The 24,130-nt window shown below is 31.1% G+C and overlaps 1 protein-coding gene across 12 annotated transcripts in view; it reads left to right on the top strand.

Moving 5' to 3' along the window:
• Positions 1-24,130, top strand: part of Ssbp2 (single stranded DNA binding protein 2) — a 324,265-nt gene that overhangs the window by 229,477 nt on the left and 70,658 nt on the right. For 9 of the 12 annotated variants that reach the window (XM_048800214.1, XM_048800211.1, XM_015497861.2 and 6 more), the window contains one exon: positions 14,111-14,200. The exons of the other annotated variants lie outside the window; for them this stretch is intronic. In XM_048800214.1, the coding sequence (XP_048656171.1) occupies positions 14,111-14,200 (90 nt within the window). The remainder of the gene's footprint in view (positions 1-14,110; positions 14,201-24,130) is intronic. 12 annotated transcript variants of the gene reach the window in all.

Raw genomic sequence — 24,130 nt, 5'->3', positions numbered from 1 at the left:
TACTTTTTTTGCTTCCGTATCACCCACCCTTTCTTTGGGTCTTAGCCTTAATATTACTTCTAAGAAAACTGTGCCCCTCTAAAGTACATCTCCTTTCTCTTCGTATCTTTTATCACACTGGAAAATATATGTGTATAATTATCTGTCTTCACTTTTAGTATTATAAGATCTTGAGAATATCAAATATGTCATAGGTAAAAATATTTGTTATATTAAAAAGTACTAAAGAATGAAAATTACTAAGTCAAAGATGGTTTAAAATATACATAAAAACCTAAAACATCTCATCCCTCAATTGTATTGTCATTTTTTATACCTTTATTTTATTTATTTATTTTTTTATGTGGTGCTGAGGATCAAACCCAGAGCCTTGCATGTGCTAGGGGAGCCCCGCTCTACCGCTGAGCCACAACTCCAGTCCCCTGTATTGTCTTTTTAAAACCCTTGAATATTTAAAGTTGAATTCAAAGTCAGTTATGTTTATACTTTAAAAATTCAAATCTTTCTTTAAGCTTATTACTCAGTATTTTCATAACACTATGCCACATGAATTTTACCTGTTTCTAAGAAGGAAACATACATACTCTTTAAAGATGAAGATTTTTTTTTCTTTTTTTCTTTTTTAGCTTAAGGATGAAGATTTCTTATCTTGAGAATATCCAAAAGAATATGGTACAGTGCCTGAAAGGAGATAGTTTCAAAAGAATAATTTCAGCATATTTTAAGAAGTGACATCATAGGATTAAAAACTTACTCTAAAATTGAAAGTGACTATTTCAAGGGGACAGTGCTCTTTTGTAATAAAAGATTTGGCCCATTTGATTGTAAAAACAGTCACACCAGCTCTTTATTTTGATACTCTTTACCATGTTTTTCTGATTACTATATATCTTACAGGTTTCATATTTGAATTTCATTGGTTTTTATAGAGCACTGCAGTTGAAGTTTGGAACAAAATGGTGTTATGAAATTTGGCCAAGTGTGTCTCAGTTACTGTCCCATGAGAGGTTTCACTTTTGTTTTTTAAGGCACATGTCTAGCATAATTTTTTTTAACTTCTCTGATTCTAACAGAACCAGTAATTGACTAAATTTCTCATGTTTTTTAGTCTAATTAATTTTGTTTTTATAGGTACTATAAATTTCTAGGATCTTGTTCAGTCATTTTTAGGTTACTGCCACCTCAAAATAATAGATATACAGAAACAGATAACAAATAACAGATATAAAACATCCTTTGCACTTACTCTTTAACCTGTAGACTTAAAGGATAACACATAATAATGTTTTGTTTTGTTTTGCTTTGTGGCAGCAAATACTTAAAAAAAAAAACTTACAAAGGTAGTTCAGTGGCTTAGTTCCATTTCCAGTTTGGAGCCAATTTAAATAATTATTTTCATTTATTATCTTATTATTTTTTTATATCTATTATAAACCCCGTTATGTCACTTTAAGGAAAAAGCAACACCTTTTAAAAGTAATTTGTATTTCTGCTCATGTTATATTCAATTTTTCTTTTTTTTCTGTAATAACTTTTTGGAATGTTAAATATTCTAAATAACCAAAGGTGATTACATGTTGAAGCTCTAAAAATACTCAATGATGGAAAATCATCCTAAAATATTGTGATATAGAGATAATTTAAAATTTTTTATTTTAAAACCTATTAGAAATTTTTCTTAGGCATATGTAATAATTTGTAGATAAAGTTGAGAACTTTTAGCAATTTATTTTATTAGTAAAATACTGTTTCTGATTCGTGCTTACAATGCTGTTAAAGGAAGAATTATTGACTTTAAATTTCTGCCTGTTTAATATTTGTGTGTTTCTAAAGAAAAAAAAAGATATTTTAGGGTTGGGGTTGTGGCTCAGTGGCAGAGTGCTTGCCTCGCGTATATGAGGCACTGGGTTCGATCCTCAGCACCACATAAAAATGAATAAAAAAATGTTAAAAAAAGATATTTCAGAGAATATGTGCTATTTATATAAAGTTTTCACGGATGTATAGGGATACGATATTTTTAAAAGATGAGTATAGAATTATTGCCTTCTTCCTTGAAAAACCAAACACAAAACAAAAATTACAATGGTACATTCTGTTGATACAGAGCTAATGTAATTAGTCTGTGACAAAAATTTTTTAAAAGAACTTAAATAGAAGTGCAGTGGTAGTTAAATCAGATTTTCACTTTGTCTTGGATTCTAAGACAAAGCCATTCTAGGATGACAGAGTAAGTAACTGAAAGGTTACATAACAAACCATTGCAGGAAGTAGTTCTGCCTTGGAGATCTCATCAACTTGTAACAGGCAATAAAGAGAGATCTATGCAAATGTTCATAGAATGCATAACAGAAATGCCCTGCAGTTAGAAAAAAAAACCTACTCATGAGATTGGCATGGCAATAAAGTGGATTTTAGTCTAGGCAGGTGAACTGTTTGACATCAAGGGAATCCAGCTGCAGCTGGTGGGGATTCATCTATGGAAATGGAAATCTACTGCCTGACATACTCCTTCTAAATTGATATGAGAAAAGAACTCTACAGAATGTTAGCTCTGGTCTTGGGCATTCAGATATTAACTGGATGGGAATTGAGGATGGGAATCTAGAAAAAGGAAGTAAGAAACAGGCCTTCTTTTGCTATGAGAATTAAGGTTGCATTCTTGTTATTTCAAATCAGAGTACAAGGTCAAAATAGGAACTATCAGCAAAGTTCACAGAATGTTAAGTCCTAAACTATTCTTTCATTGTGTTTATATTTATGTCCTACCCTAGCTTGGCTAGAGTGCTATTGGTAGAACTTTTATTAACAGTTGAGGAGCCACTCCTTTGTAGATAAGAGGAAAGCAGAGTTAGAGGCCTCATTCAACAGTTATAACTAAAGAAGAGATGCTGTATGTGCCATTCTTCATCCTTTCTAAGCTTCCCCACTGTTAACTGTGGAAGAGAAAAAAACTGATTCACATGAGGCATGATTCAAAGTCACCCACAAAACTAAGCTTTATTAGACCTGGAATTTATTTTTAATCAGAACAGTTGATTTAATTCAAAACAATAAAATTAGTAGATGCAAACTCTGCAACAAGCCAAGTCTATCAAACTCTGAGGATCTGCAGAGTTCATAGTTTCTAGATATCCCTTGAAAAATATTCTTCAAAATGAAATAGTCATTGGGAGGACAGAGTTATATAGTATATTATATATTATGTATATTATATATATAATATATATACTGTATATATTATAGCATAGTATATTAGTTTTCAATCTCTGCTTTAACAAATTAGCACAAATTTAGTAGCTTAAAACAACCCAAGTTTATTATCTCACTGTTCTATAGGTCAGAAGTTCAGATTGGCTAGGTTGATTTCTCTGCTTCAGGTTTCAAAATGTTGAAATCAAGGTGTGTCCTGCTGGGTTCTTATAGAGAGGCTCTGGGAAGAATGTGCTTTCAAGTTTATTTAGTTTGTTGGCAGAATTCAATTGCTTGTGCTTTAGGAATCAGCCAGGAGCTACTCTCAGCTTCTACATAACATTCACAGGCTCTAAGGTTTAAAGTATGGTTATCTGTAGAGGACCATTCTGCCCCACCAAAATTCCCAAAGGATGACTAATTATCCAATTTATGTTATTAGGTACTAGTAAGAATACTCAAAATATGTAGACACTCAAAAGTAGAAGCTCTAGAATTTTTATACTGAATCAAATAGCTCGCTGAAAAGAGACAAAGAGTTCCATTTTTGAGATTAAAAAAGAAAAAAGTAGGGCAATGACTGCAATAGATCACAGTTAAAATTTTGTAAAAGAAGGTACAACATTAATATTTCTAAAACTTTTATGTTTCTCTTGAACTATTGTATTACAAAAACTGTTTAGGTTATTAAGTACATGTGGCCATTATACAGGCATATCGCTCTAATAACAATTCTCCTGGCCTTTGAAGTTTGTATGAGTGCAATAAATGTGCTTGTAAGGGCTGGACTTATAAATATATAACATGAATGCTAAAAAATACTGTCATAAAAATATCTACTTCTTTGAATTTTTAAAAATTTTTTATAAACTATTTAACTTTTCTTAACTCATAATTATCTTTTGGAAGATAAGTTCAAAATTTAGTGTGATTGAAATGAATGTGCACATCTTTTTTCCTATTATTATTGGTACATTATAATTATTCATAATGATGGGATTTGTTGTTACATATTCCCACATGCACACAATATAAGAATATAATTTGGCTGAACATGCACTTCTTAATCCCAGACATATACCAGCCATCTAATATTTGGGATTCAGGTACACATATTAAGATATCACTTAGAAGTTACCTTTTTCAAACAAATCCCTGTGTCAGCACTTTTCTTATAATCTACTTTTTCTGATTAAAGCTGAATACAAAATGCAAAGAGCCTGATTTCTGTACCATGAAAGATAGTCTTTGTTTGAGTTGTTAATTTTCAGATAAGCAGCTACTTCTAGAGATATTTTACTACCAATGAAATCATCATGTGTTTATCAGGGTAATTTTGCATTACTTTTGCACATTGACATTTTTTAGCAAGAGTAGCTCCTTCTGTTTCTTATGGTATTTCCCAGAATTTTGGTTTTCATATGAGAAAATTAGCATTTATAGAACACTGTTTTATCTTATACTTGACAGATAAATATCAGCTCTAATATTTAGATCACCAGCTCTCTAGCACTTTATATGTTTTTAGGTATTCAGGGGCTACTTCAGATATTTTGTTTTATATATTTGATTTTGTTCTTAATGTTATTTTTAGGTCATCTGCTCTTTCAGAAGTCTGAGACGCTAAATATTATTTGTATGATTAAAATTTTGTGAAAGCAACATGTAAGGGGCTGGGGTTGTGGCTCAGAGGCAGAGCACTTGCCTGGCATGCATGAGGCACTGGGTTCAATCCTCAGTACCACATAAAATAAAATAAAGTTATTGTGTCCACCTATACTAAAAAATAAATATATTTTTAAAAAGAAAGCAACAAGTAAAATATATTTTTCCAATTTAAAAACAAATAAACAAAAAGTAGCACAACAGTCAAGGATGTGAGTGATAAAACAGTATCCTGGAGTAGAGTTATAGTGCTAAAGATAAACCTGTGTGCCTACAAACAAAGGCCACAAAATAATGTAAGTGATTTCCAGGTTGTTTCTAGGATTTAACCTTCCAAAATAGAAACTTGCTTTTCATAGTATGAAAATTAAAATATTTTATATTTTATTGAAATGAGTTATTTTTAAGTTATAAATATCTGAATTTTATTTATTCTTAAATTTCAGGGATTAAGTGTATCTTAAGTAAATTTAGCACTTCTTATTATATAACTATTGCCAAAACTGGCTCTGTGTGCGTGTAACCTGTAATAATTTTTATTGATGTCATAAAATATAGAAGTAAGACATTCTAAAAAGTTTGTAAACTTTTATTTAAAAATCACCCAGTTTTATTACTCTAAGAGATAATTTTACATATTCATCTACAGTCTCATACAGATTAGTTTTTTCTACTTATATAATTATAGTCATGTTATATTCAACTATATATTTGTCATGTTTCCATATTTCTCAAATAATACCATTTGTTTCCATTAGTTTTAATGGTTGAAACATGTTCTGTCACTTAAATGTACTATAATTTACTTGAGCATTACATTATTGCTGAATTTTCAGTATTTTTACTATAAATATATTATACTCAATATTTTATGCATACTGTTTTTCTCATCATTTAGAATTTATATTTGATAGTATCTGAAAAGAGTCACTTAGTCAAAATTTATTACTATTTTTATAGTACATGATATATACATGTAATGTGCTTTCTACAATTGTACCAATTTCCTGTGATACCAATAACTTATGAAATCCTTTTCTGGCAAAATTGTTAAGCATATTTTCCCAGTCACCAATAATATTACAATTGTTTATCTAGTTGTTAATAACATTTTTTTAAAAAATTACCCTCTTGAGGATTACCAGATCTTTTCTTTGCACCTATTCACTGATTCTCCCCAACTTGTCAGTGTTGGGAAAAAAAAATCTAATTATTACAAAGGTTCACATCATTCTAGGCAAATAATTTAAAGAAATCAACACCTAGATGTGGAATGGAAACATTTGAAAATTTTAATTATCAAGAAAATGTCCTTCAAATCTTTAGAAGAGAAACAAATTATATCCCATGGAACAGTAATCAGGGTGGTATCAGGTATTTATGCAACAGTGAATGTAAATGGTTATAACTGGTTTTCAAGAGAGTTATCAAAGACATTTGCATACATTTAAGGATTTGGTAAGTGATAGCTATAAAATATATCTTCTGTTCAATTTTAATATATAAAACTTAAAGCTCCAGTAGCAAAGTTATGTTATTAAAGTTATGTTGCTAAACTAATATGGAAATAAAATTAGATAAAGTTGAAGTTCTTTATTTTTGATGCTATAAGAATAGTTACAAAACAATATAGAGATAAAAAATTATTATTGAAGAAGACATGATAAAGTAAAAAAGTTTATACCTTAATCTTCAGATGTTTCTAATAAGAATTGGGAAGTGGAAGAAGAAGTTAGAACAGAAAAGGCAAGCTAGCCTCTTCATTAAAAAGACAACAATATTGCTTGCCTTGACTTTAATATCTTTAAATCTTAGGATACAAAAGTTTAATTTTGTTTTTGTTTTGCATCTCATTAGATGCAGTCTTATTAGAAGACCTTTCTGCCAATAAGTGAAACAGTTAAATTAAATAGAACATAAGGTTTAAAAATAAATGGATGAGAAATTATTTACCGTAAGAACACAAGCAAAAGCAAAATGAGTTTGCAATATTAATTTCAAACAAAAGAGATTCAAGGAACATGAAAAAGAAAGTCACTTTTAATAAAGGATTGAAGCCATAGTAGAAGTATTGTATAGCACAAAATATTGTGCTAATGAACATAGAATTAAAATTGTAAGGTAAATTTTGACATAAGCACAAAGAAATGGACAAAAATAGTTGGATATACAAAAATATGTATATATACATATACATATATATACATATATATATTTGAAAGAGCAAGAAACAAAAATTAGAGATCATTTGAAGACATTAAGTCAATGAATAAAAATGTAGAGAGAGAATAAATGGATATTAAGTGTCAATGGGAAATTATAAAAATTGATCAATTATTACATCACAAAAAATTAATCAACATATTCCTAAATATAGAAATTGCATAATATGACAAGCATGGTGGCCCTTGCCTGTAATTTCAGCAACTCAGGGGCTAAGGTAGGAGGATCACAAGTTTGAGGCCAGCCTGAGCAATTTAGTGAGACACTGTATCAAAATAAAAAATAAATAGGGATGAGGGTGTGGCTCAGTGGTTAAGCATCCCTGGGCTCAATCCCTGATACCAAAAAGAAAAAGAAAAAGAAATTGCATAATATGTTTTACTTGACCACAATTGGGACATTATAAATTGAAAACAAGTTTAAAAAATAAAACCTCCAATCATTAGTGAAGTAAAGTATATCTTTGGTTACATCTTCAAATTGGATATTGGTATTCACTATATTCCCCCTTAAATCATCTAATCCATAATTTTCATTCCCATTATCTCTAGTAACTGGCAAACAAAATTATACTCATGTTTTATTTATTTATTTATTTTTTAATTGTGAACACCAATAGCGAACCTTGTAGATACAATCAAAGGTAAATTCAAAGTAAAATTTATACTTTTATACTCTATTTTTTTAAATGAGGAAAATGTAGGAACTAATTTAATTTTGAAGTTTGAAAATGAACAATAAAAATAAAAATGCAGGAGAGTGGGAATAATTTGTTTAAAAGTTAAAAATTGATAAAATAAAAAACATATTAATTCATGGCAAAGAGGAGACAGCTAATTCACTTTTGGAGAGAGAAAACAAGTTAACATCTGTGTTAGGGTTAACAGTTCAGAAAGGTAGTCCACGGCAGGTGGCAGGCTATTCCACCAAGTTATCCAGAAGCCAGTTGGTATTCTTCCATAGGACAGGGTGTTTTGTTTTGTTTTGTTTTTGTTTTTGTTTTTGGTCTGCATAGCAGAAACTGTATCTTTAAAGCATTTGATGTTCCAGACAATGGGAAGGGGAAAGAAAGCAAGCAGTAAGTGGTCTAACTTAAAACTTCAGACCTAGAAATGGCATTTTCTCTTCTGTTCAACTTCCATTAGTACGTACTTAATTTTGGGGGAGAACAAGGGAGACTGAGAAACATGCCGCTGAGGTATTAAGTGTCTGGCCAGAGTTCTTTTACTACGGAAGAAAGGAAAAATAGATTTTTGTGGTGAACCAACAGTTTTTCTCAGAATTGCTACAGAGGACCTTTTTAAAGCATATGAAAGTAGTATGTCTACAGATAAAACTAAGTATCTCAATGAAAAGTGTTTTGGGAGAATTTAAATGTACAAAATTGAAGCAAATAGAAGTAGAAAATGTAAAATAAATAATGACCGTAATTTTTTTTTCAAAATTCCTTTAAATAATTAGGAAACTTTACTGCTGCATATTTTTAACTTTCAATGTGTAAATACCACATTACATAAATTTCTACAGAGCATTTTAAAAAACAATTTACCACCCTTCGTTTTGAAAATGGTAGACTAATCCTGATGCTCAAGTTTGAAAAATAATAAAACAGCAAACAACATTTTATTTTAGACCCCTGATTTAAAATATAGATGTAAAATCATAAATAGCATATTAACAAACATAACTCAGACCCATTAAAGGGATCAACCATGATGATCAAACATGGCTTATCTCAGAAATACAGTGACTGGTTTAAGAAAACTATCAATATATGGTTACTTATATTTTGCTTCCCAAAAGAAAAATACAATGATTCTGGAGATGAAAAGGCACAAACCATCTTTTTATTCCTGATTAACTTTTTTAAGTGCATTTTACAGTACTAGGCATAGAAATATTTCTTTAAATATATTATATACATAATGTATATACATGTAATTTCTTAGAATATATGTGTTCATAGTCTTCCACCAATAACCAAAATATTTATTCTTTGTATTAAAATTATCATGACAGAAATTGTCCAAAAATTTGTCATAACAGGATATCTATTATCACTCTTTTGAATGTTTCTCAAAAAACACAAGCCTATATATGGCTATGTCTTAGTAGAGTGTTTTCTTCTACTATAACACAATACCTAACGCCAGGTAATTTATAAGGAACAGACCTGGGATGGGAGTGTAGCTCTGTGGTAGAATACTTTCCTGGAATGCTCAAGGTCCAGGGTTCAATTCCCAGCACTACATAAATAAATAAATAAATAAATAAATAAATAAAAACGTAAAGCAGAAATTTATTTCACACAGTTCTGGAAGCTGGGAAATCTGAGGTCAAGGCACTGTCATCTGGTGTTTGGTGAGGGCCTTCTTGATGCATGCTCACTTGGAAAAGGTGGAGGAGCAATAAAGAATGAACTCACTTCATGAACACCCCTGTTATGAAGGTACCTAGTTCCATTCACAAGGGAGGACCCTTAATGGTCTAATCATCTCTTAAAAGTGCTACCTCTTAATTCAGTCACACTGGTCACCTGAATTTTGGAAGGGAACATACTCAAATTTTAGCAGTTTAAAAATTGTAGAGATGGCTTAATAATGATAATCGATAATCCCCTTTCCAATCTATTCCTACTCACCCCTCCCTTTAATCTCTTATCCAATTGCTAATAATGATACCACTCTTTTTTGTTTCATTATTTCACAATTTTATATATTCCCAAGAATAATTTTTCTATTCCACCAAATATAGAATTTATATCTCGATTCTCCACTGTATAATTAGCCTATTGGTTCTCTAGTGTTCTTAGTAAATCAGTCTCCTAGTTATTGAATGTATAGGCTCTTAAATGCTAGCTAATTATGTTTAAAGATAAAGTCCATACTAATTTTATTTTAAACAAATTTTCATTTTATGCCTATTCCTTTGAAACTCCCATATAAAATTATATACAAAAATTTTTTCCTAACAGAGTCATATGGCAAAGCAAATGGTTTAAGAAAATGTGTATTAGAAAAGATATATTTGAAAATACAGATTAAAAGCATACAAATAAGTTAATCCAATAGAGGAGACGAGACACTATTAATGATAATTAATAGGTTTATATCAGCACCCAAGTGTCACATGTTGTTTAGTTAAAAGAAATATTTAAAAGCATGTTATTTGTATGTTTTTCATTTAAAAGAGCGAGCTACCATCAAAAGTCAACCCTAACTAATTATGAATCGATTACATAATCATAGATTTTTCTCTGGTATGCTAATGGGAATTCATAGAAATCTAGTCAAACTAATACTTTATAGTAGTAGTTCTTAATATAATTAAACCATTTGCTATTCTGTTGTGATTCTGTTATCACACCACAGAAGAATACATGCTATATCAGTTAAGCCCAACAACTCTCTGTGAATCCTTAGATCATGGATAAATTTTTCTCATGTTAGAAGTAAACTTGAGACAAATCTCAGAAATTCCAGCAGTGAAACCCATGAAATTTGGAACTTTTTCCTTCTACATAAGGCCCTAATCCTAAAAGATTGTTTCTTATCTACAGTATTAAAGGATGTATTAAATCTATAGTCACTGTATATAAATTAGCAAGTAAAGCAATTTGAGAAATCTACTCTTTGACAATGTCTAGTAGTTTCCTTCTGTGATATTCTTCAGTATAGCTTTTGTTAATGATAAACTTGGTGAACCAAATGTTACTCTAAGCTGAGTCCTCATGATAGAATAAAGGGAGGAGGTGTCCCTTGTTAATAAATAGCAGAGAGTAAATGGATAGGTTAGCTCAAAACTGGTCCACAGAGAGAAATTTGTACCAAAATGATCTGAACATTGTACTGTGCATACTGGCTATTACTAGTATTCTGTTAATTTCACATTGTGTCCTTGAACCAAGGCTATAAATTTACTATTATATGAGATAACTAACTCATCATACTGTACACTGTTAATAATCTAGCTATCAACTTAATTATTGTGACGAAAGAATGAATATTAAAAAAGAAGAAACTTCACAAAATTATTATGCCAGGGTGAGAGAATAAATACAAACTCTAAGAATTTTGTTCATCTTTAAATACGGAGAGATCTCAACAATAGAGCAAGAGACATATTTAAATTAGTTAATAGTTGCTTCATCCTGGTCCATTAGTTTGATGCATTCATTCATTGACTGTCCTTTTCAAAATTGTAATCCTTATACTATTTACCAAGAATTTTCTCTTCTCTGCTTTTCCCTCCACCCCCCATTAGAACATGTATAAATATATTTTGGGTTTTGTTTTATTTATTGTTTTTCTCCCTTACTAGAATATTAACTTTAGGAGGGAAAGGATATTTTCCCCATGTAGTGCCAACTGCTATATTAAAAAGTTCAAAAGAGTCCTTGACTATACATAGAGAAGAAAGCAAATATTTTGGCTGAATTTATTAAATAGCTTTAAAAGCATAAATGAAAATTCAGAAGGCATTTTAAAGACTTGCTGAAATAGTCATCTGAATCTTTTCTTTTCACTTTTAAATGATGGCAAGAAAATAAAGATACAAAGAAGACTTAAAAGAATAAAAGCTGGCATACTATATTCCTTCAAACAAAGTAGTCTGCCCCCCCCCCAAAAAAAGTTAATAGGCAAATATTTAACTGTGAATTTTGCCTGTTTCTTACCAATTTCTTTACCTATTGAATTTTGGTTTATATGCAAATGAATCTTTTTCCCCTTTGGATAAACAGGAACTTCCTATATATACTTTTGAGGCAAGTAGAATGGAGAACTACACAAGAAGTCACAGTAATTCAGTTAATTCTATTTTGTTATTTGATAAACATGCTCAATGTTATAATATACATTCTATGAAAGTATAGGCTAGTGTGATTTCTAAACTTGTCATTTTTACATGTCTTTTTTATTGTGAAACAATTTTCTATTCTGCATTTAATTAGAACAACAATGACACCTTATGTCTGGCTTTTAGTACTAAGAACAATTTCCACATTGCAATAATTGGCACCCTTAAAAATATAGATCAAATCTTACTTCCCAGATCTGGATGTATTCATACATATTTAAACTAAAAGTGTTTGATTGTGATTTTTTTCCTTTACTCTAATTCTATGTATTAATATTTTACACAAGTTTAGTTAAAATGAAAATAACACTCTGCCTTTCATTTTTTAAAACCATTTCAATTAATATACCAGGAAATATGTTCTATAAATATACTGAGATTTTTCCAATGGACTATGAATGTATGAATAAATGCACTGATATAAATGAGGATAGTGCAGTGTATACTAGAGGCAGTTCTTGTTTTGATTTCATAGCAAAACTGTTAGATTCAAACTGGTCTGTCTTCCTATTTTTGTCCCTTTGTGGCATTATGTTAACTAAAGTCACCCTATCATATGACACAACACCAGAACTTTTTTCTTCAGAATAACACTGTGGGCTGTGGTTGTAGCCTAGTCGTGGAGTGCTTGCCTAGCATGTGTGGGGCATTGGGTTTGATCATTAGCACCACATAAAACAAATAAATAAAATAAAGGTATTGTGTCTATCTGCAACTAAATACACACACACACACACACATATTTTGAGTAACATTGTGATTTCCACATTTGTCATGTTTTTACATGTCTTTTTATTCTGAAATAATTTTCTATTCTGCATTTAATTAGAACAATAATTACACTTTATGTCTAGCTTTTAGTACTAACAGCAATATTGACCAGCCTCTCCTCTTATTATTCTTAGCCTCTGGTAATGACCATTCTACTCTCAACTTGTATGAAACCAACTTTTTTTGTATTTCACATAAGAGTCAAAACATGCAGTATTTGTCTCTCTGCCTGGCTAATTTTACTTAACAGAATAATGTCCTCTGGGCATTTGTGTTTTAGCAAATGATAGACTATCATCTTTTTTATGGCTGAATAATATGCCATTGTGTATGTTCCACGTTTTCTTTATTCCTTCAACCAATTATGGGCGTTTAGGTTTACTCCATATTTTGGCTATTGTGAATTGTGCTGCAATAAACATAGTAGTGCAGATGTCTCTTCAACATTCTAATTTATTTTCCTTTGGATATAAACTCAATAGAAAGATTGCCAATATTCTATTTTTAATTTTGTGCGGACTCTTCATACTATTGTCCATATGTTTGTACTAATTTACATTCCTATCTGGTCCTTTCTTGACTTGTAATATGTCTTGTAATATGTCTAAAGAGGTTGAGTGATGAAATTAAAAGTTGTAGAACAGTTGTATATGTAACTGCTGTATCTAAGTATTAAATCTGTAACCTTGATTGATTGCAAAGAGTCTGAATCACAGTTTTTATTTCATGATATGCTAGAATTCCATGAAAGAGTTTGAAAAATTCAAAGTCTACTTCATTTTATAATCTGATGTTTTTCATAATTTGAGACTAATCTCTCCAAATCTTAATTTGTTTTCTTTCCCTCAATGTCATACTTACATTTTCATCCCCACCAATCCATAGTTATATTTTGACTATCATTTATAATATATCAGAAAGTGAATGTGATGCCATCTATAGACAGAATATGAATTATACTTGTTTATAACATAGGAAAGTATATTCTAAAAAAAATTAGAGTTCTGTTTACCAACTCCTACAAGCACAATCTTCAAAATTTTTACCTAAATATTTACCATTCCTTATTGAGGTTGCCATTTCAGATGTTTGTGCCCTAAAGCATTTACTTAAACCTTTATCATTTTGTCATAGTACCATTGGCATTTAAAATGTTATTCAAATATATCATCTTATTAAATTTCTTTGACCTCACAAAGTTTAAAGATACCTGTTAAAATCAACCAATGTGGTCATTTAATAAACTATGTTGTATCTTAGTATTCTTCCAGAATGCAGAAAATTACCAATGTTTGTTCCCAGGAATGAAAAACTATCCCTTCCTATAATCGATTATCATTAGTCTTTGGTTTTGTGCCTTCTCTGTAATGATATAGGTTTGTTTCTCCTTTATTCTTTGCAGAGTGCTGCAGCAGCTCCCAGTCCAGTGCTAGGAAACATTCCCCCAGGAGATGGCATGCCAGTAGGTCCTGTACCACCAGGGTTCTTTCAGGTACTCAGAGAAACTCTGACTAGGAATGTTAAGGCATAGGAACTCCTGTTTGATTTCATTTAAAGATAATGAAGTAGGATGAGGCTATTTTAATTCTTAAAGTAAATGTAATACTGTGCAGCCAACTCTTGATTGTTCAGTCTGGCTATTATATTGTCTTTCCTTCCTATGCTTTATTTGTTGTTAATTAATTAATTAAGCAATTTCATTGTTCAGTTAAGAAGGAAAAGGAGTTTAAATGCAAATAAGCCATTAACTATGGTAAATACTTTGTGGGAGAGACTGAAGATAATATTCTGGGAAGAGATGGATTTTTAACTATCCAAGATACCCATATTGCCACAGACTAGAGATAATCAAGATTTGGCTGTGCTATCACACCATAGCTAAATCCTAATCTATCTAACAAGAATTATAGGCTATATCAAAATATTTTTTGGATCATTTTGGTGGCTTTAAGCTGGAATTTTTATTAATATAATTATTTAACATTTTAAAATCAGATTTTCAAATATGTTAGTATTTTTAAATTTCAGTAAGACCACTTTTAGGAATGATTATAATGATTTTATAACTATAATACATCACTTTTTAATTTTATGGTATCCACATCTTAAGTTTGATAATATTCTAATGCAAACTAATACAGATTTTTAAATTTGTATTTTTATACATAAATTTATAATACCTTTTGAAAAAATTAAGAATTTAGGAGTTGAGAGCTAGAACTGGAAGGTGTTATAGGAATTAATATAGTATGTTATATTGTTAATTACATTAGGTACCTATAAGTTCATCAATTCAGTTTTTCTATTTTCAAAGTCCTTTTTAATCATTTGTTACTTAATCCATACCATCATTATAGGGTGCTTACAATTATGAACATGGAGAAATAAAATTATAATTTTGGGAAATAAGTCAATTGAATTAAAAGATCTTAATTAGAACCTAGAACCAACTCTGGTATTTTAAGACATGCTTATTTGCTCAGCTGCTCTATACTAATACCCAAATAGTCTAAAATCTTTACGTCTTTTTAAAGCTCACATTCTGTCTAGGGGCACCTTTCTTAAAATCTAGAAACAGATTGTAACTTTTGATTATTAAATGAACAGCCACCATTTAAGATAATAATAATAATAGCTAACTCTTAGTAACTACAACTGGGTTTTAAATGTATTACATATATAAACTTATCCCCACTGTGCAGATGGAGAAACCAAGGCATTGATTGATTGATAAATGATTTGGACAAAACCAGAAAGTTGTAGAGCTGGGATTTAAATCAAAGCAGTCTGGACCTGTGCCATTAAGTTTACCTTTGAAGTTTACAGTTGACTGTTATTGATGAAATATTTTTGGTTTAAAGTTTTTTTTTTTTTTTTCCTGATGCTCTTATTTATATTGCCAAAGATAGTTTGGGGTTAGGGAGTAAATTAGAAGATTTGTTGGATTTGTTGTTGTTGTTTTGTTTTTTGTTTTTTTTTTAATTTGAGAGTTAGTAGAAGCTCTGTAACTGGCACTTTTTAAAGAGGAGAGAGGTCAGGAAGGAAACCAAATTTTTTTTATTCTAGGATTATGCTAAGATGTATAAATCTATATATTTTCATTTTCACATTTGGTAGGATAAACCATTCTCAACTTTTACCTATCTTCTTTCTCAAAGTATTGTTAAGAGTACTTGAAATAGCATTGTCTTTATTTTTATTAATTCAGTGTGATTGATAAATATTGGAGTACCACAGATACCAGGCACTATGGTAGTTATTAAAAATTAAAAGGTATAGTATATACCCTCTTGAAGCTTATTGTGGAAGACTTTGACACATATAAACATCCCCCATTTGATAAGACATTATCAAAAATAAGTAACAATATGAAAAGTTCTGTGATGAGCAAGAAGAGAGCCATTAAGTCTGAGTTGGAGATAAGAGTGGTTTAGAAAAATTTGTACAGAAAAACATTCTATAAAGTAGGAACATTTTAAGCCAAAGTGTGGCATCATCAAAATGATTTGTGACAAGGTATTGAGAGCAAAGCATACAAAAAGTGAGAGGGGGAGAGAAACAGAAGTTCCTGGACATGAAATTGGAAAACATGTGTAGTCAGTCCATTGAAAAGGGCCTTATGTGCCACAAGAAGAGCTTGAGTGTATTCAGTAGGCCTCTAGGAGCCATCAGAAATCTCTAAGAAGGGCAGTGACCTGAATATGCAATAGATTCAAACTTTCTGGTAGACATCTATGATATAAGTGTTTACAAATCCCTTCCCTCAAAAACTTATAGTATGGCGAAATAGAAAAGAGGCAATTAGAGTACAAAAATTTTGAAAATTGTTATAGTAAATGGGTAAAGTTTCCTCTTAGAGCAAATCAGACCACCAAACCCTGTCTTGAAAGAGGCATAGTCAGGGGGGTATTGTCAAAATAGTAAATGAAATCCAAATTGGCATCTATAGATAAATTGTTAGGCAAGGAAATAGGGGGAGAATACTGTAGGCAGAGGAAAAATAAATTATAAAGTCTTAGAAGAGAGAGACTAAATATATCAGGAAAAGTGGAGCTTAATTAACTGAAGGGAATATAGCTAGAGATATGACCTAAAAGGGACCTTAAGGGGATTTGTAAGTTACTGAAGAGTTGGAACTTGATCTTTTGGGCAGTAATAAGCTATTGAAGGATTAAGCAGGACAGGGACAGGCTCATTCATACTTTCATTTTTAGAAAAAAAAATTCACTCCAGATTTGCAGAGGGACAAGTCTCCAGAGGAATAAGTCTGGAGGTAGAGAAACTATTTATGAGGCTGTTACAGCAATCCAGGTAAGATTTAAAATATCCTTAACTAAGATAGTGACCATGAATATGGAGAGATATCAACAGATTTGAGCAACAGAAATAAATATGTAGGGGTGAGGAATAAAGGCATTTAAGGATAATATCCTGGTTTCTGGCTCTAATCTGAATAAATAGGCATATTATTTTCTGAAATAGAGAGCACAACATAGGGAATAGGTTTGAGATGGGGCAGATGAGGTCCCCTGTGGCATAGCCAGTCAGCAATATATGTTAAGCAGATAGACCTACAGGTTTAAAGCCTAGGACAGTGATTTAAACTAGAGATAAAAATTGCAAGATCATCATCTTATTAATGGTACTTGAATCCACAGGGATATATTAATTGTCTAGGGAGAAAGTAAAGAATGAAAAGATAAGATGATTCACATTTAAAAGATGAACAAAGGGAACAGAACCCATTCCAGGTATTGGGTGCAGCTGTACCAACAGGTTGTTTATTATAGTACCAAGGAAGAGACTTTCTGAACCTACTAAGATTGGGGCAATAGGTTTGGAAAGGAAGAAATAGTTTATGCTTATGTTTGATAAGCCTTATTTGATTAACCAGATTAAGGGTAGAAGATAAAGAGTTGAAAGAATCTTCAGTTCCTACTTTGGACCTCTGGATAAATTTAATGCTTTATCTGTGTAAAGAAAGATGGAGGTAGAAAAGGTTTTAGATGCATTTGGGTTTGATGCACAAGTCATTCCTCTTTACCCAGGCAGACTATTCCATGTAATCCCAACTGCTTTTTCCACCTATGCAACTTTTAAATATATCCAGTGTTCATAGAAATGCCTTTCTGAAATATTGAAAAACTCAGATAATTCAACTTTTAAGAAAGAAATATGATATTAATGTCTTTTGATAAAAAGAGTAATGGCATCAGACAACTCGAGTATTTCCTAAATTGGACTATACCCTAGTATGATTCTGGCCATAATGTCTGTTGTTTATAGAGTATAGCTGACTTTCATGAGTAGAAATAGCAGCTAATATTAATAATTCTTATCCAAATACCAATTTTTAATTGTTCCAAAAAGGTGTTGTCCTCCAAGAATGACCCAAATATAGAGAACTTGTGATGGGATATCTTTTCAGAGTTCACAAACCATAATATTCAAGATTTAGGTACACATGGTGCACAAGGCTGGGGCAAGGAAATTGAAAGGAACTAAAAAAGAACAGGCTGTGTCTTCAACTATCTAGGTCCACAAAGCTGGTGGGTAGCAGAGACTGAGGCCCTACTCAGATTACAAGGGAACCCTTGGCCCAAAGGAAGTCTAAACAGTTTTTGTAGACTCTCAGCTTGGTTTAACTACTAAATTCTTAACAGTAGTTACCTCCTATTGTCTTTTATCTTTAGGTAGACTTCAAGAATATTTTATATTTATATTTTTAGAAAATGCAAAGCTTATTTGAGAGTAGCTGGAATGGGACTAGATCATAAGAGCATTAAGCCTATTAAAATTAAATCAATAAATTAAAGAATAATAATTTGTAACTGGCACATCAGGTACTAACTTAAGTAGTTCTGAGTTGTACTCTCTCTGAGAGTACAATGAAACAGTTTTCCTAAATAAACATATTCCTTTTATTCCTGTTTCCATTATACAATAAGTCTCCTCTTTTCCATGTGTAGACTTAAATTCATTACCAAGTGGAATTATCACATATTCTACACTTAATGAATTCATAACAAACTCAACCAATTACAACTCTAAAAAATTATTATGATTAATACTCCATACATTTAATAGGTTCATTCTGACAGTTAAGCTTTAGGTTAGAGACTTTTTCTTTGTAACATTGTTCTCACTTAAACTTTAATGTTTTTATTTCAATGAGATCTTCTGTTGATGAGCAGGAGAAAAATTAAGTATAATCAGTGGGACTATTTAGACATGGAAAAGATGGTATCAGGTTATTCATATGAAGTCATATTTAAAGTCGTTTAAAGTAAGACAGTTATTTACTTGGAATCTTTTTATCAATGGAGTGATTTATATAAGAAATCCTATAAATTTCTAAATGATTGCTGCCATAGAATTGGTGAATGACTTTAGAGCAGCTTTCTTACATCAAGAAGTCTGGCTGTTCAGGATAAGAGGGAAGACAATAAATCTAACTGGTGGTCAAATAGCTAACTGGAGTTGGGCAGTTTTTGTAAAATAAAATATCGTATTATAATGTGGTGTGAGTATTCTTTAGCGGCACATAGAACTGAGTCTGTAACTTTCCTGTCCCTGTGCTAAAGTCTTATTCAAAAATTTCATTGTATACTAAGAAATTTGAATTATGTATTAATAGGATCAACCTGCTGTTTATTCATTCTCATAGCATTCTTACAAAAAGACAGGCTAAGGGCTTCAATTTCTATAATTTTATTAAAATGGGAAGGAGTATTTTATAAATACATTAGATTTTCTTTTTGTATATGTATAATGATTAAAATAATTCAATAAAGTGTTCTACATAAAACAAGGGAAAAGTACTTATTCTTTTATGGTTTGAAACATTAAGACTGTTAACTCTGTTATTTTGTAAGATCGCATAATTTTATGGGTAACAAGGAAGCTTCTCTTGTGACCTTACTATAACATAGAACATTAAAGCAATGGGTATTTCTTATTTCAACTGAAAAATTTCTGAGAAAGGGTGAAAACGTTTTATTTTTTCCTTTTCCTGCTCTATATCATCGGAAGCTTTAACGATGGAAACTATACCTTGCTTATCACTCTAATAACTAAACACATTCATATATCTTATATGAAAACAATATAGCTTGGTGTGGTGGTGCATGCCTGCAATTCCAGCAACTCAAGAGGCTAAGGCAGGGGGGTTGCCAAGTTAGAGGTCAGCCTAAGCAACTTAGGGAGACCCCCATTTCAAAAAATAAAAAGGACTAGGAATGAAGTTCAGCAGCACAGCTCAATCTCCAATATTAAAAAAAAAATCCAAATATAAACTTTTAATAGGTGCTAACAGATACTCTATAACTAATATGGCATGTACTTGTAAACATCTAATTTGAACCTATAAAAGACTATATAGACTTGTCCATTTTTATCAAATATTATATTTTGTTCTGATTTTTTTTGGTGGGGGGTCGGTACCAGTGATTGAACTCAGGGGCACTCCACCACTGAGCCACTTCCCTAGCCCTATTTTGTATTTTATTAGAGACAGGGTCTCACTGAGTTGCTTAGCGCCTCACTAAATTGCTGAGGCTGGCTTTGAACTCGCGATCCTCCAGCCTCCGCCTGCTTTGATTACAGGTGTGCACCCCCACACCCGGCCTTGTTTTGATTTTTATAATGATACTTTTGCTATATTCTAGTCACTGAAACTTTAGTTTTCTTAACTGAAACTGTTTAAATCTATTAATATATTGATATTGGATTATAAATTTAAGGCTTTTACATGAGTAAGATTATAAAAACTTGTTGAAAATAAAGTATTCCAAGTAATTTAGTTTCACACCAAGGTGGTCATCCATATATTAGAATCTAAATTGATCAAAACTCTTTGATATTACAGCAGATTTATGGGGCACAGTTTATTTGCAAGATTAGTATTAACAATGGTAAATCTGCTTTGCCATCTAGTGGTGATTCACAGACGTCTTCATGTGTTCAGGATTTTTTCCAAGGTGCTATTTTTAGCAAGACTGCACTGTAGCAAGCTGACCCAATGCTTTGACATAGTAATAATACAAAAAGAAGGGAAAATATTATAAGAAAATTCCCCTTTTTCTCCACGGTGGTGTTATTGACTAGAAAAGGCTCAATAGAGATAACATGTATAAAGAAATAGGACAAAAACAAAGCTCAGAGTAACAAAATATTCTAAATAGTTTAAAAGAAAAAGAATCAAAATGAATCAAAAATGAGAAATTTTTTATATAATATTAATCTAACACTTGAAACTGAAAAACAAGAAGAGAGATTTTTAAAAGCTCCAGGTTAAATGTTTCTGGGATTTATTTAATATATTTTTGGAAATAAAGTTCTATATTTTGAAGATCTGTATTCATTTGCTCTGCTATTTCTAGTCAGACTATCTAAAGCCAGCCATTTTTTTAAATCAGCAGCATCTGTTTTACACTAATATTTATTTTTAAATAATCTACATATATTTATATTATATACATATATTTAAATAATCTACATATCTTGTCAATTTCCTTCTCTTATTAACCTTGGTATTGTCTTTTCTTCCAATGATTTGACTTTATTCTTTTCTTTTCTGACCATGACAGTTTCAGAAATTCATGTTTGGAAATACTCTACACCCAGGAACACTCCTTTTCCTTCTCCCCATAAGTTGTAGATATTATCCTAGATCTTAGTAACCAAAACATCACTTGATATATCTTAGTTTGAATGAGAAGTATACTGAAAATCTGAAGTAGAATTTACTTACTAAAATATAATATCTAACATTATATACATAGTTTTAAAAATTCAGCTATTAGGAATATTATATTATTTCTCAGAATTAAATACACCAAATTTGGATGGATGGTAGTGGGAACGATGACTTCTTAAAAAAAAAAAAAAAAGCTAAAGCAACTTTCTTAAAAACTATAATTTTGAATCTTTAAAGAACAGGGATTCTAAATGTTGAAAATAGACCAAGACTTTCTCTCTAGTATAAAGATAAAAGCAACTAAAAAAAATAAAGGTGCCTTACAGCTGCTGGCTTTGATAATGCTATCCTGCAGTCGTGGTAATAGTTTTTCTGGTCTCAACTATTAGAACAAATTAAAACTGCTCAGCTGGAGTAACTAAATAAGCTTTTTTAAAAATTGCAGTTCAGACAACTCAAGACCCCACAGCAGTGACTAGATGGACAGGGAACAAAGACTGGAGTGTTGGATAGAGAGAGTCTTTACTTGGGTCTTGCAATGAAAAAGAATGAAGTACTTGCCTATTAGAAATCTCGTTGTTATTATTAATATTATTATTTGTCAATATGTGTATTTAAGAAAAAGTTAGATTAGCCACACAAGATCAGTATTTGATTTTCCTTCTGGTTTCATGCTACTTCTGTAAGCTAAAGTTGTCTAACAGTTAATATGAAACAATAAAATATATTTTTAAATCATATTTGTGAAAAGGAGCTTAGCTATTTTTCAGATACTTTGAAATTAGGTTTTTCTTTTGGAAGTATATTATTGAAAATTCTTCCCAGAGCACTTTAGTTTTTATTAAAGTCCCTTGATAAAATATTTATATAGAGCAAATTGCAAGTATGTCAAGGCTATTTATAATACAATTTTGGTTTTTTACTTAATGTTGGTTCACAGAAACAAAAATGGTCAAGCATTCTTTGGGAAATTAAAAATAAAGACTGGATTATTATATTATTAATTCCCTATGTAGTAGGGATAGCTTTGTCTTAAGTATATATTAGGAAGCCTCTACTCTTTTAAAAATAGCTTATCACTTGGTGGTGTTCATAAATACTTTGTCTTATGTTCTATGTCAGGGGTTTACAAACTTTCTGCAAAGAGCCATATAGTAAATATATTCAATTTATAGGTCACCTGGTCCCTGTCACAACCACTCAGCTCTTTTCTTGTTTCAGAAAACCAGCAATAGATACCATGTAAATTAATGTGCATGACTGTAAAACTTTATTTACCCAAATAAATGTTGGGCCAAATTTGTCCTACTCCTGTTTTATATAGATATGGTAAGAGACTCAACAAGTAAGGACCAAAGTTTTTCTAAATGTGTAAAGGGAATCTTAAGATGAGAGTCCTGGTAGTTATCCAGTTTCCAGTATATCAAAATTCTTCAATATGGGTAATGTGAGTTTAGAAATCCTTTGATTTTACTGTTGTTATTGCTTGTTTTGTTTCTAATACATGAGACAAACTATATTTTGAAAACCACTTGTGAAGATTGCCATCAACATGAAACAACAATTATTTATTTTCCCTCCCTAAGTTACTACAGAGAACAAGATAAACAGAAAGTCCTGCCCCTAAAGAATTTAGAATCTATAAGGAAAACAGTAAACAAAAGAATTATTTTTAATATATGATATTTCAGATAGTGACAAGGATTAAGGAGAAAAAAAATCAAAGAGAAAAAGAAAATATATAGCATTCCATTAGTTCCATAAGGGTGGCCAGAGAAAGACTTAACCTTAAAGATATCATTTGAGTAAAGATTGGAAGAAAACAAAGGAACAAACCATGGGATGTTTGGGGGAAGAATATGTGTAGGCTGAGAGAAAAGCAAATGCAAAGACCCCGAGTTGAAAGAATGGTTGGGGTGTTGTTGTTGTTGTTGTTGTTGTTGTTTTAAGGAATAAGAAGGTCTGGGTAGTTAAAGTGGAGTGTCAGCTGGGGGAAATAGTTAGGTATAAAGTCACAGAGAACAGAAAGTCTGATCACTTAGAACTTTCTAGGATCTTAGAGAGACTTTGTTTTTTATGGGGAGTAGAGGCATCTAATAGAGTTTTTTTGTATGTGTGGTTATATGTTGAGATTACTCTGTAGGAAAGCATAGCAGCAAGAAAACTAGTGTGGATGACATTGAAGAATTTTGGGAAGGCATTATTATGCTACCAATGTGATAGCAATAAGAGAAGTGGTTGGATTCTCCCTATTTTGAAGTTAGAGCCAGACTACAAGGGCGCGATACAATGGTGCATGCCTATAATTCCAGTGGCTCCTGAGGCTGAGGCAGGAGAATCTCGAATTCAAAGCCAGCCTCAGCAACTTAGCAAGGCTCTAAGCAATTTAATCTGTTCTGTAGAAAGACTAGCATATAGTTCAGATATGAGTTGAGTACCTTTAAATATAGACTTAATGTTTACAGGTAAGTCACCAAATGAATATGATAGTGTTATTTTGTTTCTAAGGAAAGTAAAACTATATATAATCAGCCAGTTATATCAGAAAACCAAGCCATAGGCTAGATTTTTAACAAAGCTTTTCATCTCTGTGTGGGAATTTGAAAGGACTTCTGCTTAATCAGTAGAAACTTCCCTAGCATATCAAGATACCAGAAGGGTAAGAACAAAGTTTTATATATATATATATATATATATATATATATATATATATATATATATATA

The sequence above is a fragment of the Marmota marmota genome, unplaced genomic scaffold, assembly GCF_001458135.2.
Source record: "Marmota marmota marmota unplaced genomic scaffold, marMar, whole genome shotgun sequence".
Taxonomy (NCBI): Eukaryota; Metazoa; Chordata; class Mammalia; order Rodentia; family Sciuridae; genus Marmota; species Marmota marmota.
This window is presented reverse-complemented; position numbering and strand designations above follow the sequence as displayed.